At 51.7% G+C, this 13,475-nt stretch overlaps 1 protein-coding gene across 2 annotated transcripts in view; it reads left to right on the forward strand.

Annotated features, from left to right (window-relative positions):
• Positions 1-13,475, forward strand: part of LOC127655714 (phosphatidylinositol 4-phosphate 5-kinase type-1 alpha-like) — a 44,684-nt gene that overhangs the window by 22,893 nt on the left and 8,316 nt on the right. For both annotated transcript variants that reach the window (XR_007972071.1, XM_052143662.1), the window contains exons 8-14: positions 1,252-1,475; positions 1,812-1,895; positions 1,985-2,033; positions 2,144-2,225; positions 2,311-2,472; positions 8,902-9,037; positions 9,231-9,293. Coding sequence is in view for 1 of the 2 variants with exons in the window: in XM_052143662.1 (XP_051999622.1) it covers positions 1,252-1,475; positions 1,812-1,895; positions 1,985-2,033; positions 2,144-2,225; positions 2,311-2,472; positions 8,902-9,037; positions 9,231-9,293 (800 nt within the window). In the remaining variant the exon portion in view is untranslated. The remainder of the gene's footprint in view (positions 1-1,251; positions 1,476-1,811; positions 1,896-1,984; positions 2,034-2,143; positions 2,226-2,310; positions 2,473-8,901; positions 9,038-9,230; positions 9,294-13,475) is intronic.

Raw genomic sequence — 13,475 nt, forward strand, 5'->3', positions numbered from 1 at the left:
GAATCTAAAGAAATGTAAAAAATATTTAATTTTAATGTAAAAATATTCCAACAAATACTGGACTGCTGTCACTATGCTTCAGAACAAACAGATGATCTTTTAACATTCATTTTCAATTGATAAACGGTAAAAGATGATAAAATTGGTAAAAGATCCTGCAGACCTCACTGCTTTAGCTGTCTCTGGACCCCCTGTGCAGTTTTGTATTTATTTTTCCTTCTTTTCTTCCGTCAACTTTGAAAACTTTTTGCAATGTGTAAATGTATATCGTGATAAATATCGAACAATATGAAAAAGATTATCGTGATAACAGTTTTGGCCATATCGCCTAGCCCTAAAGCATACAATAAGGTTTGGTGAGAAACAAACCGAAATCTAATGGATTATTTAGTGAAAATGTCTACTGAACTTACTTGTTCATGAAAGGGCGTGAGAGCAACAGTTCACGCAGCCCCTCACGACGTTGGGGCATTCAAGCGAAAACTCAGCTCCTCCACAACGATAGTGACAAAAGAACAACACAGCTGCACACAAAACAGAGAACCGTGCCTACTAAATATGTCCTAAGAGTTTGTATTCAAAGAATTGATGCATTTCTAACAGAAACATAGAGGAGGCTACAGGCAGCCACAGTCACACCGTGTGCTAACCTGACAGCAAGCAACACATGATAAAAGGTATGTTTCCTATGTTAATCAGCGTAACGGTACATTCTATCAATCATTTGTTTTCGATTTCCGGCATCGAGCTGGATAACTCAGTCTGCTGTGAATGGAACTGGTCCAAAAACATTCTCATAACAGTATATTAAAGCCAGCATCTCATGAGCCAGTGAAAAACGACTTGATTGTTACACCTACTGAACGTTTTTGCGGAGGTCTCATTCCTCTCAGGTCTGTCACAAACACTCACCGGTTCAGAATGGAGAAGAGGTGACAGACATTCCCGCCTACTCCATCTCTCTGTTTCATTGAGGACTCTGGTTCAAAAAAATAAGGCTGGGCATAGAAATTCATGAATTCTTCAACTACAAACTCTTCAGATATGTTTAGTAAGTTCTGTTCTCTGTTGTGTTCTTTTGTCACTATTGTTGTGGAGGGACTGTTTTTAGATTAACGAACCACATTTTCACTTGAATGCCCCAATATCGCAAGGGGTATGCGTGAACTGTTGCTCTCGCGCCCTATCATGAATATATATTTATAGCTATATTGCCCAGCCCTAATGTTGATCCATTTCTTTATTTGACAGCTGCTGCAAAGCTTTAAGATTATGGACTACAGTCTGCTGGTGGGGATCCATAACCCGAATCAGGTGTCTCATGAAAGGATGGGTGTGGTGGAGGGTGGAGTGTCAGATGGGGCCGTGACACCGGACCACAGGAGACCGCAGGTGCAGAAAGCTCTATATAGCACAGCTATGGAGTCCATACAGGGAGAAGCCAAAGGGAAAGGATCACTGGAAACAGAGGACCAGTCAGTCACCATCATATTTTACCACTCTCTTACCTTCTTTCTGTTTAATTCACAACACATTTCCACACATTAGCAGTGGGTAGTGACCTACTTTAATGCTTAATAAAAGTACCCAAATTTGTCTTTTGAAGGCATTTGATCACTTTTATGATGAACAAACCGAAATTTAGGTCATTATTCATTTTCAAATTTAATATTTGATCAACTTCTGTATAAAGAGCCCAAATCAAATATGGCATGGTTTTTACATCTTGTGACCTCTCAGTCATTCCTATCATGCCAAAAAAAGAAGCTAGCTAGTCACATGACTCAAGCACTTAACATTTTTGTCTGTAGGTGGGGAGGAATCCCAGCACGCAACAGTAAAGGAGAGAGGATTCTGGTTTATATTGGTATCATCGACATCCTGCAGTCTTACAGGTGACTACTGGACCAACCACATTTGTGTGCTTGCACACATGTTTGTGAATATCAGTAAATATCTCTCCTTTATTTTTTTCTCCTTCCAGATTTATAAAAAAAATAGAGCATTCCTGGAAGGCCTTGGTCCACGATGGGGTAAGTCATAAGTCCCTTCATGTTACTTTACAGCTGACATTAAGATTGTTTTGCAATTAGCCATTTGCCACAAAGTGAGATAAATAGCGTTGTCAATGTTTATGTTGTAGGACACAGTCTCTGTGCATCGGCCAGGATTCTATGCTGAGAGATTCCAGCGTTTCATGTGCAACACAGTTTTTAAGAAAACACGTATGTCTCTAAAGCATGTCTAGATATTGGTCATTGAACCTGCAGTCTCTTTATGGTGTCATCATTCTGCACTCTCTGTCCCCAGTAAAGTCATCCCCCTCAAAGAAGAGTCGAGGAGGCTGTTCTAGTGTTGTGAGACGGCTTCCCATGGGATGTGCTGCTCCCGCACCCAGTGGACACGCGGTCACTGATGCCAGCCTTGTGTACTGTACACATCTTAACCAAGCTGACACAGAAGGAGAGAGCAGTGAGTGTGATGTAACAAAATTAATGTATAAAATATTTGGAAACAATTTTGGTATCAAAACTGATCAGTGTAAAATCTAATGCTGATTTTTTTGTCATTACCATACATAAAAAAACAAGAGAAAAAAAACAGTGATTTCTCAATAAATAGTTTTGCACACAAACATGAAAAACATTAACCTACACTTCAAATAAAACGAATCGGTTACCTAACGTAACCTCGGTTCTCTCTAGATGAGGGAACGAGTATTGCGTAAGCTAGCTTACGCTATGGGAAAGATTCATCTTTTCTGAGATATTGAAGCCAAAAAATTATCCTTAATTTTGTATCATTTGTCAACGCAGTGCAGCAACTGCAGACCTTGAGCGGGCTAGCTAGCGAGCTCATTGGTTGCTCTGCGGCAACTGCTGCAGCCTATAGACGAACTTGGGCGAACTCGCGTCCAATGAGAGGCGTCCGCACGCTTACTGCATCAAAGCCCGCCAAAATGGGCATGGCTAGAGTGCATATAAGCGTAGTTCGTAGGCTGGAACCCTGGTTTTCATTGAATGAAGCGAAAGTCGCTCGTGGCGCGAGCACGGCCGACTACGCAATACTCGTTCCCTCATCTAGAGAGAACCGAGGTTACGTTAGGTAACTGACAGCCCTTCTTACGAGAGGTTCTCTTGTATTGCGTAAGCTAGCTTACGCTACGGGAACCCATTGACAACGCCGTGCGCGCCAAGCATCCACTGCATGAGCCCCGGGGGTGGGGGGACCCGGGGGAGCCCATGTGAGTGGGGAAATAATATTTGGCCGGCAAGAGTGCGGGCCAGTGTGTGTGTAATACATAAGCACATAGTGGGAAGGGAACGACAGAGCGGCAGTGCCGGTCTGTGTGGAATGAGTCCCATCAGTGCAGCTCACCAGGGGAGCTGTAGCGTATTAAACCGCTAGTAGTTTTGCCTGCAGGGCGGGCACTTCCAGATTGTAAAATCTGACAAAGGTGGAGGGGGAAGCCCAGCCCGCTGCCACACATATGTCATGAATGGAAATCCCGCTGGACCATGCCAACGATGAGGCCATGCCTCTAGTGGAGTGAGCCCTAATGCCCAACGGCATGGCAGGTCTTTTGACGCGTATGCGGCAGCAATAGCGTCCACTATCCATCTAGACAGTGTCTGTTTCGAGGCGGTGAGACCTTTGGTGCGCCCTCCGAACGAAACGAAAAGCTGCTCAGAGCGTCTGAAAGAGGCGGAGCGCGCAGTATACAATCTCAGTGCTCTGACTGGGCAAAGGAGATTGGCGTCGCGTTCGCTATCGGATGCTGGCAGCGCCGATAGGGAAATGACCTGTGCTCTGAAAGGAGTACCGATCACCTTGGGAACATAGCCGTGTCTAGGCTTTAAAATGACCTTGGAGTCACTTGGTCCAAACTCAAGACACGCAGCGCTGACAGACAGCGCGTGAAGGTCTCCCACACGTTTGACTGATGACAGGGCAGTCAGAAAAACGGTTTTGAGTGAAAGGTATTTCAAATCCACGGATTGAAGCGGTTCGATAGGGGGGGCTTTCATAGTTTCGAGAACTATAGAAAGATCCCAGATAGGAACCGATGGGGGGCGCGGGGGGTTCATCCTTCTAGCTCCCTTGAGGAAGCGGATGACCAGCTCGTTTTTTCCCAGTGACTGGCCGTGCAGGGGTTCAGCGAATGCCGCGACGGCCGCCACATACACTTTGAGCGTGGATGGGGATCTGCCCTTATCCAGCAGCTCTTGTAAAAACACGAGCAGCGAAGACACCCCACATGTCCGTGGGTCCAGGTCTCTGTCGGTGCACTATTTTGAAAACAGAGACCATGTTGACGCATAGAGTCTTCTCGTGGAAGGGGCTCTAGCGTGTATGATGGTGTTTATTACCCCTTCTGGCAGAGCGACGGGTAGTCGTTGATCACCCACGCGTGCAGCGCCCAGCGCTCTGGGTGGGGATGCCAGATCGTGCCGCGAGCTTGAGAGAGGAGATCTGCTCTCACTGGGATGGGCCACGGCGCTGTCAGTGACAGCTGCGTAAGCTCCGGGAACCATGTCTGATTCTCCCAACGCGGGGCTATGAGGAGCACCGAGTGACGCGTTTCCCTGATCCTCAGCATTACCTGTGGCAATAGCGAGACGGGAGGGAAGGCATAAAGCGGGCGGTTGGGCCAGTCCGGGGCCAGCATGTCCTCGCTTTTCGAGAAAAATATTGGGCAGTGAGAGTTCTCTTCTGACGCAAGAGGTCTATCTCTGCTCTGCCGAATATGCGCCATAACTTCTGGACTGTTTGAGCGTGCAGGGACCATTCCCCTGGAGGAATATTGTCTCTGGACAGTCTGTCCGGGCCGTCGTTCAGGTGGCCTGGCACGTGCGTCGCCCTCAGCGAGCGCAGGTGGCACTGGGACCAACTCAGTATGCGTTTCGTCAGATGGAAGAGGTTCCTGGATCTGACACCGCCCTGACGGTTTAGGTAGGATACCACAGATCTGTTGTCCAAACGGACCAGGACGTGGTGACCCTGAATGACTGGGAGAAAGCGCACAAGCGCGTACTCGACCGCTATCATTTCCAGACAGTTTATGTGAAGGAGCTTTTCCTGAACTGACCATAGGCCAAAAACCGGAGAGCCCTCGCAGACCGCACCCCAACCCATGTTGGACGCGTCTGTCGAGATGACTTTTCGGCGAGATACAGCTCCCATCGTCACTCCCCGCTGATACCATTCAGCCACTGTCCAGGGCTGCAGAGCTGAAATACAGATCTGAGTCACCTTGATCGGCTTGCGGCTGAGGCCATGTAACCTAGCACTCTCTGAAATTTTTTCAGAGGCGTGAGGCTGTTCATCTGAAAGGACGCGGCTAGTCGCTGAACACGGCGCGCGCGCTGTGTAGATAAGCGAGCCGTCATTGCCACGGAGTCTAGTTCTATTCCAAGGAAGGAAATTGTCTGACTGGGCTGTAGTGAGCTCTTGGTCCAATTGACTGCAAGACCCAAACTGTTCAGATGGCTGAGGAGAACTGTTCTGTGAGACAGAAGCTCCGTATGTGACTGTGCCATAATCAGCCAGTCGTCCAAATAGTTCAGAATTCGCAAGCCATGACTCCGCAGGGGTGCGAGCGCCGCATCCATGCACTTCGTGAAAGTACGGGGTGCTAAAGACAGGCCGAACGGAAGGACGGTGTATTGATAAACCTGGCCGTCGAGGCGAATCTCAAGAATGGCCTGTGACGGGATTTATCTGAATCTGAAAGTAGGCATCTTTCAGATCGAGAGAGATAAACCAGTCCCCTGGCGCGTATGCGCGAGGAGTTTCCTGATTGTAAGCATTTTGAGCGGTCTTTTGCAAGCACCTTGTTCAAACCCCTGAGATCTAATATTGGTCTGAGGCCGCCGTCTTTCTTGGGAACAAGAAAATAACGGCTGTAAAACCCTGACTTCGCTCAGCGAAGCGGCACTTTCTCTATGGCCCTTTTGCACAGAAGGTTTGCTATTTCTGAGCGAAGCATGCAGGCTGCTTCCGTGTTCACAATAGTTTCGAGCACGCTCTGAAGCGGGGAGGGCGGCGATCGAACTGTAGCAAATAGCCCTGTTTTATTGTGCTTAACACCCATTTGGATATCCCTGGGATAGCTTCCCACGCTTTGAAGTGTAACAGCTAGAGGGTGAATGGCCAAATCGCCCTGATTGCCGCACTAGCAGCTGAACAGAATGTGTGAGCGCGCTTACTGTGCTTATGCATGACTGCTCGCAGACAGCAGGGACAGGCTGTTCTGTGAGTGACTTCCCGATTGAGGTGAATGGGGAAAGAGTCACATCTGTTAAGTGATGCGCGAGCATGGTCACGGGCACGGGACTTACATACAGAGAAGTGTTTGCTGGCCGTGTGACAGAGCGGGCAGAGAATGGGCGCGCGCACGTATTCATGAGCGCGTTTATTGACTCTAACACTCGAGCGGGTTGTGTCCGCTTTATGTGAGTGGGCTCTGATTGGGACACGGGAAGTGTAATGCTTGTGTGTAGAGGTGAACACTGGATTGTGGGCACATTTTCTACACATAAGGTTGATCGTGTGACAGAGCAGCCAGAGAAGGGGCGCGCGCACGGATTCGTGGGCGCGTTTATTGACTCTAACACTCGAGCAGGCTATGTCCGCTTTATGTGTGTGGGCTCTGATAGGAACACGGGAAGTGTAATGCTTGTGTGTAGGGGTGAACACTGGATTGTGGGCACATTTTCTACACATAAGGCATGTTTGCTCTTTACAAGATTTCTTTGGGTCGCCGTGAAAACGCCGTTTGAGTGCAGGCAAGCGGGCAGTATCACCGGCTTGTTGGCTGCTGAATCCACCACTGTAGTAGCCTGAGAGAGGGGACTGACAGGGGCGAAGCTTTGATGGTGGTCCGGCCGCGGAGGGACTGAGCCGTCGTTTTTCAACAAGGCTAGGAGGACTTCGGTTGCTCAGGTTTCAGCGCAACCTTAGACCGAGGCTCGCGGGGGCAGCGGTCTGCGGCGGCTGTCTGAGCCTGATGGAGGCGGCCGCCCTGTCGACGCTGAGAAGTCTGACTTTGTTGAGCTGGGGCTGTGAAGAGGCTCGTGCATGAGGCTGGTCACGTGGAAGCCCTGCAGAGGAGCTAGCGCGACGCGGCAGGAAGAGGTTCATGGCTTGGGTGGCTTTCTGGACTTCTGAAAGCGGTCAACAATGCCACTCACCGCGGAGCCGAAGAGACCGGTCGGAGAGAGCGGTGCGTTGAGGAACGTGGAGCGCTCTGCTTCTCCCATGTCGGCTAGCGTTAGCCACAGATGTCTCTCGGTCACAGTCAGCGAGGCCATACACTTCCCTAGAGCTTGGGCTGCAGCTTTGGTGGCTGAAGGGCGAGGTCCGTCGCGCTTCTTAGATCTGTAACAGCCTCTGGGTGCCTGCCTTTCTCATCCCACTCCCGAAGAAGGTCCGCTTGGAGGATCTGTAAGACGGCCATGGAGTGCAGAGCAGATGCGGCTTGGCCGGCGGCGGAATAGGCGCGGCCAACATAGGTGGAAGTCGCTCTGCAGGCCTTAGACGGGAGCACTGGCTTAGACCGCCATCTCGCGGAGGGCGGGCAAAGGTGTGCTGCTACCGAATACTCGACCGGGGGGATGGAGGAGTAGCCCTTGAGTGTGGAGTTCCGGCAGGAAGGGAGTGGCCCGGGCCGCGGGTGTTGCGCGGCGACGGCTCTGAAGAAAGCAGCCGTCTAGTCTGTTGGGAGCCTGCTCAGGGGGCGGTGACCACTCGAGCCCGAGGCGGTCGACGGCCTGTGTGAGGAGGCGTGTTAGTTCCCCTTTCGACTCCGGCGCGGGTCCTGCTGGATTCCTGGGCCGAGGAGGAGGCGTGGGAGCCTGACCACTCCTCGCTGTCTGAAGCCATGATGGAACAGCCCTTATCCTCTGCCTCGTCCTCCGAGATGGCAGCAGTGCGGCCGCTGGGCGGCAACTGCGCGTCCCGGGGGGGCGGGGAGGGTGAGAGCGATGCTCGAGGGAGAGGCTCCGACGAGGCAGTCGCTTCTATCACCGGTTCTGGCAGCCTTTGGGAGTGGCGCTTTTTTCCTGCACGGCGGAACGGAAAGCGGTGCGGCGGCTTCGGTTCTGAGCGCTTCGAGTGGAGCCCGCAGGGTCGACATCGGAAGCTCCTCGCAGAGGTCGCATCCGCCTTCAGCGAGGGCGAGCTCTGCATGCCCCAGTCCCAGGCAGAGAGCGCAGATGATGTGGCGGTCTCCGGCGCTGAGAGGGGACGCTCGTTACTCTTTTGTGAAGTTCGTTAAGAACTAGCTTGCTCTAAAAAAGGATACGTCGCTGGATGGCATAGCTCACAGGATGGCTGAAGGTGGCGGAGACGGCCGGCTTCTTCGAGCGCTGTCCAAGCTTGCTAGATGCCCCTCGAACGGCGTCGCGGCTTCCAGTTCAGAGATGCGAAGAGCTTCGCTGAAGAGATGAAAATCAGGGTTCCAGCCTACGAACTACGCTTATATGCACTCTAGCCACGCCCATTTTGGCGGGCTTTCATGCAGTAAGCGCGCGGACACCTCTCATTGGACACGAGTTCACCCAAGTTCGTCTATAGGCTGCAGCAGTTGCCGCAGAGCAACCAATGAGCTCGCTAGCTAGCCCACTCAAGGTCTGCAGTTGCTGCACTGCGTTGACAAATGATACAAAATTAAGGATAATTTTTTGGCTTCAATATCTCAGAAAAGATGAATCTTTCCCATAGCGTAAGCTAGCTTACGCAATACGAGAGAACCTCTCGTAAGAGAACAAGATCATCACAGGACGATATTTGAAGGAGTTAACAGAGATGGTTAAAATGTTTCAGACTTGTGAGTGGGGTTTTATGGTGTACTTCTCTTTGGGTCATAAATCTAAAACACAGAATGATTGCTGTTCTCAGGTTTGCAGTCTGGCAGACCTGACCTGCTCCAACGAGCGGATCATTTGGCTGCAAGCTCCAGTGAATTTGTAGAGACAAATCTGTCCAACTCCTCACTGGGCAGCACAGGAATGACATCATCATCACCTCCTACAAGGTACCTCCACAGCACCTATCTCTTTTTTTTCTTTTTCCCTCTGTCACTACAAACCAAGTGGTTACTTCCTTTTATGTATTGTAGTTTACTTTTTTCCATCCATTTACTTTGTCTTTTTTTTTCTCTCTCTCTTGCTGTAAATCTCTTTCATGCAGTTTCACTCACTTGTTTAATTACTGCTGTTTACTTACAGGTCAGTAGGAGTTGAGGTGCACAAATCTGCAATCACAGAGCCTGACAACAGCACCCCATACAGGTAAAACTAAGCACACACAGACTTTTCATGTCAACACCCCTCATGGATAAACATTTCAGAAATTATTTTAAAAAACAAATGTACTCATGTTGTTCCAACCCTTTTCCATGAAACAAAATAGGAGAATCTTTGAATTATTTTCATACACATGTGACTGTAGAACAAACTGAAATTCACTGAAAATCTATCCCCCGCTGTAGCTCCCAAATCAGTTGTGTTCCTGTTGGTCCAGATCTTGCACTGTTAAAAAATAATAATACAAAATTGATTAGCAAACTTAAAATATCAAGGCAATATGATGCAAGTAGATTTTTCAGTACTATCAACAACTCTTTAATAATTGACCTTAGTAACATTTCTTTGTACACAAAATGCAAAAATTCTTGTTGAGAGAACTACTAATTTCTTGTATTTGTAAAATGAGAACGTCTAGGTTACGTATGTAACCTCTGTTCCCCGATGGAGGGAACGAGACGTTGTGTCAGAGAAGCGACACTAGGGGTCTCTCTTGAGCGCCGATATTCATCTCTGAACTATGAAAAAAGGCCAATGAGAGTTGGCAACCAGTATTTGCATGTCCCGCCCCCGGACATACAGGTATTTAAGCAGCGCAAATACGGGAGTTCATTCAGGATTTTTCTGAGGAGCCGGAAATGGTCCGGCCACAACAGTGGCTCGGCTCAGCGACATGGCAGGGGAGACACAACGTCTCGTTCCCTCCATCGGGGAACGGAGGTTACATACGTAACCTAGACGTTCCCCTTCTGTCGCTCTCTCCACATTGTGTCAGAGAAGCGACACTAGGGGTCCACTTATAAAACTGCCATGCGCTGAGCCGTGTACGTGAACTGCTGATACAGGAGCGAGCAGGTATTCTTACGTGCAGGACGACCAACTGTATCAGACTGCACATAACCTTCCCCAATGCCCCATTCAAGCCATCAGAATCCTTTTCTTTACCCTGGAGGGGGGAACAAGGTGATGGCTGCCAACCTGGGAACGGGCCAAGCCTGGCTGGGCCTCTTTTCACTCTATGTTTCTCGCATAGAGCAACTACGGCCGGGCCCTTACACGCATTGAGGGAAGGGGGTCTTAGCCCTTCTTTCAGGGGGAGAAGACCCTGCGGAGGCCACACCTACCCGTCAGGGGAGGCAAAGAGTGGCGAATGCAACACATGGCCTATTAGGACCTATTTGGAAAAGTTGGTGCGGTGGTAGATCCAGCCTTGTAGAGGGGGGAAGCATACAGCACGGCGACCGAGGCAGCTGTAACTGCCCAAGGGAGACACTGGGGTCCGCTCGTGAGGGGACAGTACCGTGGAATTACACACAGGGGGAGTCCAAGCAGGATGCCTTACATGTGGAGCACCTATTCCAGTACAGGGTAGCCTTCGGGTACCCGTAGTGGCTTGGGTCGGCGAGTTCCTCCGCTGAACTGCGGACCCAACAGGGCTAGGGAGGAGTCAACCAGCGACCCGAAGATGGGGTCTCCTGGGAACGGAGGCGCACTATTTTACCTCGGCTGAAAGAACGTCAGCGTGTTACGGAGTTCTACGGGCTCGGACCTGAGAAAACACGGGAAGATACTGACTCAACACGGAGATTGTAAAACCTTGAGAAAGTGTTAGGTGTTGCCCACCCTGCTGCTCTGCAGATGTCTGATAGGGAGGTGCCCCTGGCAGTGCCCATGAGGACGCAACACCCCTAGTGGAGTGAGCTCGGACCCGCAAGGGGGGGGGCACGGCCTGGGTGTGATAAGCCAATGAAATGGCGTCGACAACCCAGTGGGAAAGCCTCTGTTTGGAGACAGCGTTCCCTTTCCGCTGTCCCCCGAAGCAGACAAAGAGCTGCTCAGTGCGTCTAGTGCTCTGCGTGCGGTCCAGATAGATAAGCAAATCACGTACTGGACACAGCAACGCAAGGGTTGGGTCTGCCTCCTCCCGGGGCAGCGCTTGCAGGTTCACTACCTGATCTCTGAAGGGTGTGGTAGGAACCTTGGGCACATAGCCCGGTCGCAGTCTTAGGATCACGTATGTGTCTGCCGGACAGAACTCCAGGCAAGTGTCGCTAACAGAGAACGCTTGCAGGTCCCCGACCCTCTTGATGGAGGCGAGCCCGATCAGCAGGGCGGTCTTGAGAGAGAGAGCCCTGAGTCCAGCTGAGTCTAGCGGCTCGAAGGGGGGTCTCTGGAGGCCCGAGAGGACGACCGAGAGATCCCAGGAGGGAAACAGGTTAGGCCGGGAGGGAGTCAGCCTCCGGGCACCTTTTAGGAACCTGACAATTAAGTTGTGCTTACCAAGAGACTTGCGTCTACCCTGTCGTGGTGAGCCGCAATGGTGGCGACATACACCTTGAGGGTGGAGGGGGACAGCCTCCTCTCCAGCCTCTCCTGTAGAAACACGAGCACTGACCTAACTGCGCACTTCTGTGGGTCTTCGGCTCGGGAAGAACACCAGTCTGCGAACAGACGCCACTTTAAGGCGTAAAGATGCCTGGTAGAGGGGGTTCTGGCTTGGTTGATCGTATCTATGACGGTCGATGGTAGGCTGGCTAGATCTTCCGCATCCCGTCCAGGGGCCAGACGTGGAGGTTCCAGAGGTCTGGGTGCGGGTGCCAGAGCGTGCCCCGTCCCTGAGAAAGAAGGTCCTTCCTCAGGGGAATTCGCCAGGGAGGGGCTGTCGTGAGGAGCGTGAGGTCCGAGAACCAAGTCCGGGTGGGCCAGTAGGGGGCCACCAGAATGACTTGCTCTTCGTTCTCCCTGACCTTGCATAGCACCTGTGCAAGAAGGCTCACTGGGGGAAATGCGTACTTGCGCAGCCCCGCGGGCCAGCTGTGTGCCAACGCATCTGCCCTGAGGGGAGCCTCTGTCCGGGCATACCAGAGCGGGCAGTGGGAGGTTTCTTGGGAGGCAAACAGGTCTACCTGGGCCTTGCCGAACCGGTCCCAAATCAGCTGGACCGACTGGGGGTGGAGCCTCCACTCTCCGCCAGGCAAGCTTTGTCTTGACAGTGCGTCCGCTATCACATTGAGGTTGCTGGGGATGTGAGTGGCGCGCAGTGACTTGAGTCGTTGCTGACTCCAAAGGAGGAGACGACGGGCGAGCTGTGACATGTGGAGGGAGCGTACTCCGCCTTGGGGATTTATGTAGGCTATGACCGTGGTGCTGTCTGTCCTGACTAGGACGTGCTTGCCCCGAATTAACGGGAGAAACTTCCTCAGGGCAAGGAAAACAGCCAGCAGCTCTAGGCAGTTGATGTGCCAATGCAGCGGGCCTTGGTTCCACCGGCCTGCGGCTGCGCGCCCGTTGCACACGGCGCCCCAACCCAATTTGGAGGCGTCGGTTGTAACCAGAATGCATAAGGACACGTGCTGCAAGGCTACTCCTGCCCGTAGAAAGCAGAGGTCTACCGCTGCGAACCAATCTAGATGCCGGACGCCAGATAGAATTTGTTTCTGGGTGAGCATTTTGAACGGGAGTTTGCACAAGGTCCGATTGAAAACTCGCAGGTCCAAGATCGGTCGTAAGCCGCCGCCTTTCTTGGGTACAACGAAGGGCTGTATAAACCCTTCTTCGTTTTGGTTGGAGGGACAGGCTCTATCGCGTCCTTAATTAGAAGGGAGGCGATTTCTTCGTGCAGGGAGTGGGCATGTTCGCCATGTACTGCGGAGAAATGAACGCCCATGAAGGGGGCGGAGACCTGGCAAACTGAATTGTGTAACCGTGTCGAAAGGTCCGGTGCAGCCAGCGTGGTGGGCTGGACAGTGAAAGCCACGCCTCTAAGCTCCGTGCTAGGGGCACCAAGGGGACGAGTATTTCGCAGCGGTGCGGAACAGGTAACGTGTCGTCGGGAGGCACTGTAGCGTCCCGAAGCTCTGGTGCTGAGAATAAACTCAAAGCACTTACCTTGCTCCGCGCACCCGGCGGGGCTGTGAGCGGCGTCCAGACCCCAGGAACCAGTCGTCCAGCCGTGATGGCTGTGGTGAGGATGGAGGGTTCCAGTCCAAGCCCACACTGTTGGCTTCCCGGGAAAGCATGTCGGTCATCTGTGTGTCGGCCTCTTTTGCCCTCTTGCGATGGAAGCAGATGAGCTCGCCGCGGCATCGGAGGGCATGGTATCTGATGCTGAGGACTAGCCTGGGTTGCCGCTTTCGGGCCTGCACGCCCAGGCTAGTCCTCAGCATC

The sequence above is a fragment of the Xyrauchen texanus genome, chromosome 15 (assembly GCF_025860055.1).
Source record: "Xyrauchen texanus isolate HMW12.3.18 chromosome 15, RBS_HiC_50CHRs, whole genome shotgun sequence".
Lineage (NCBI taxonomy): Eukaryota > Metazoa > Chordata > Actinopteri > Cypriniformes > Catostomidae > Xyrauchen > Xyrauchen texanus.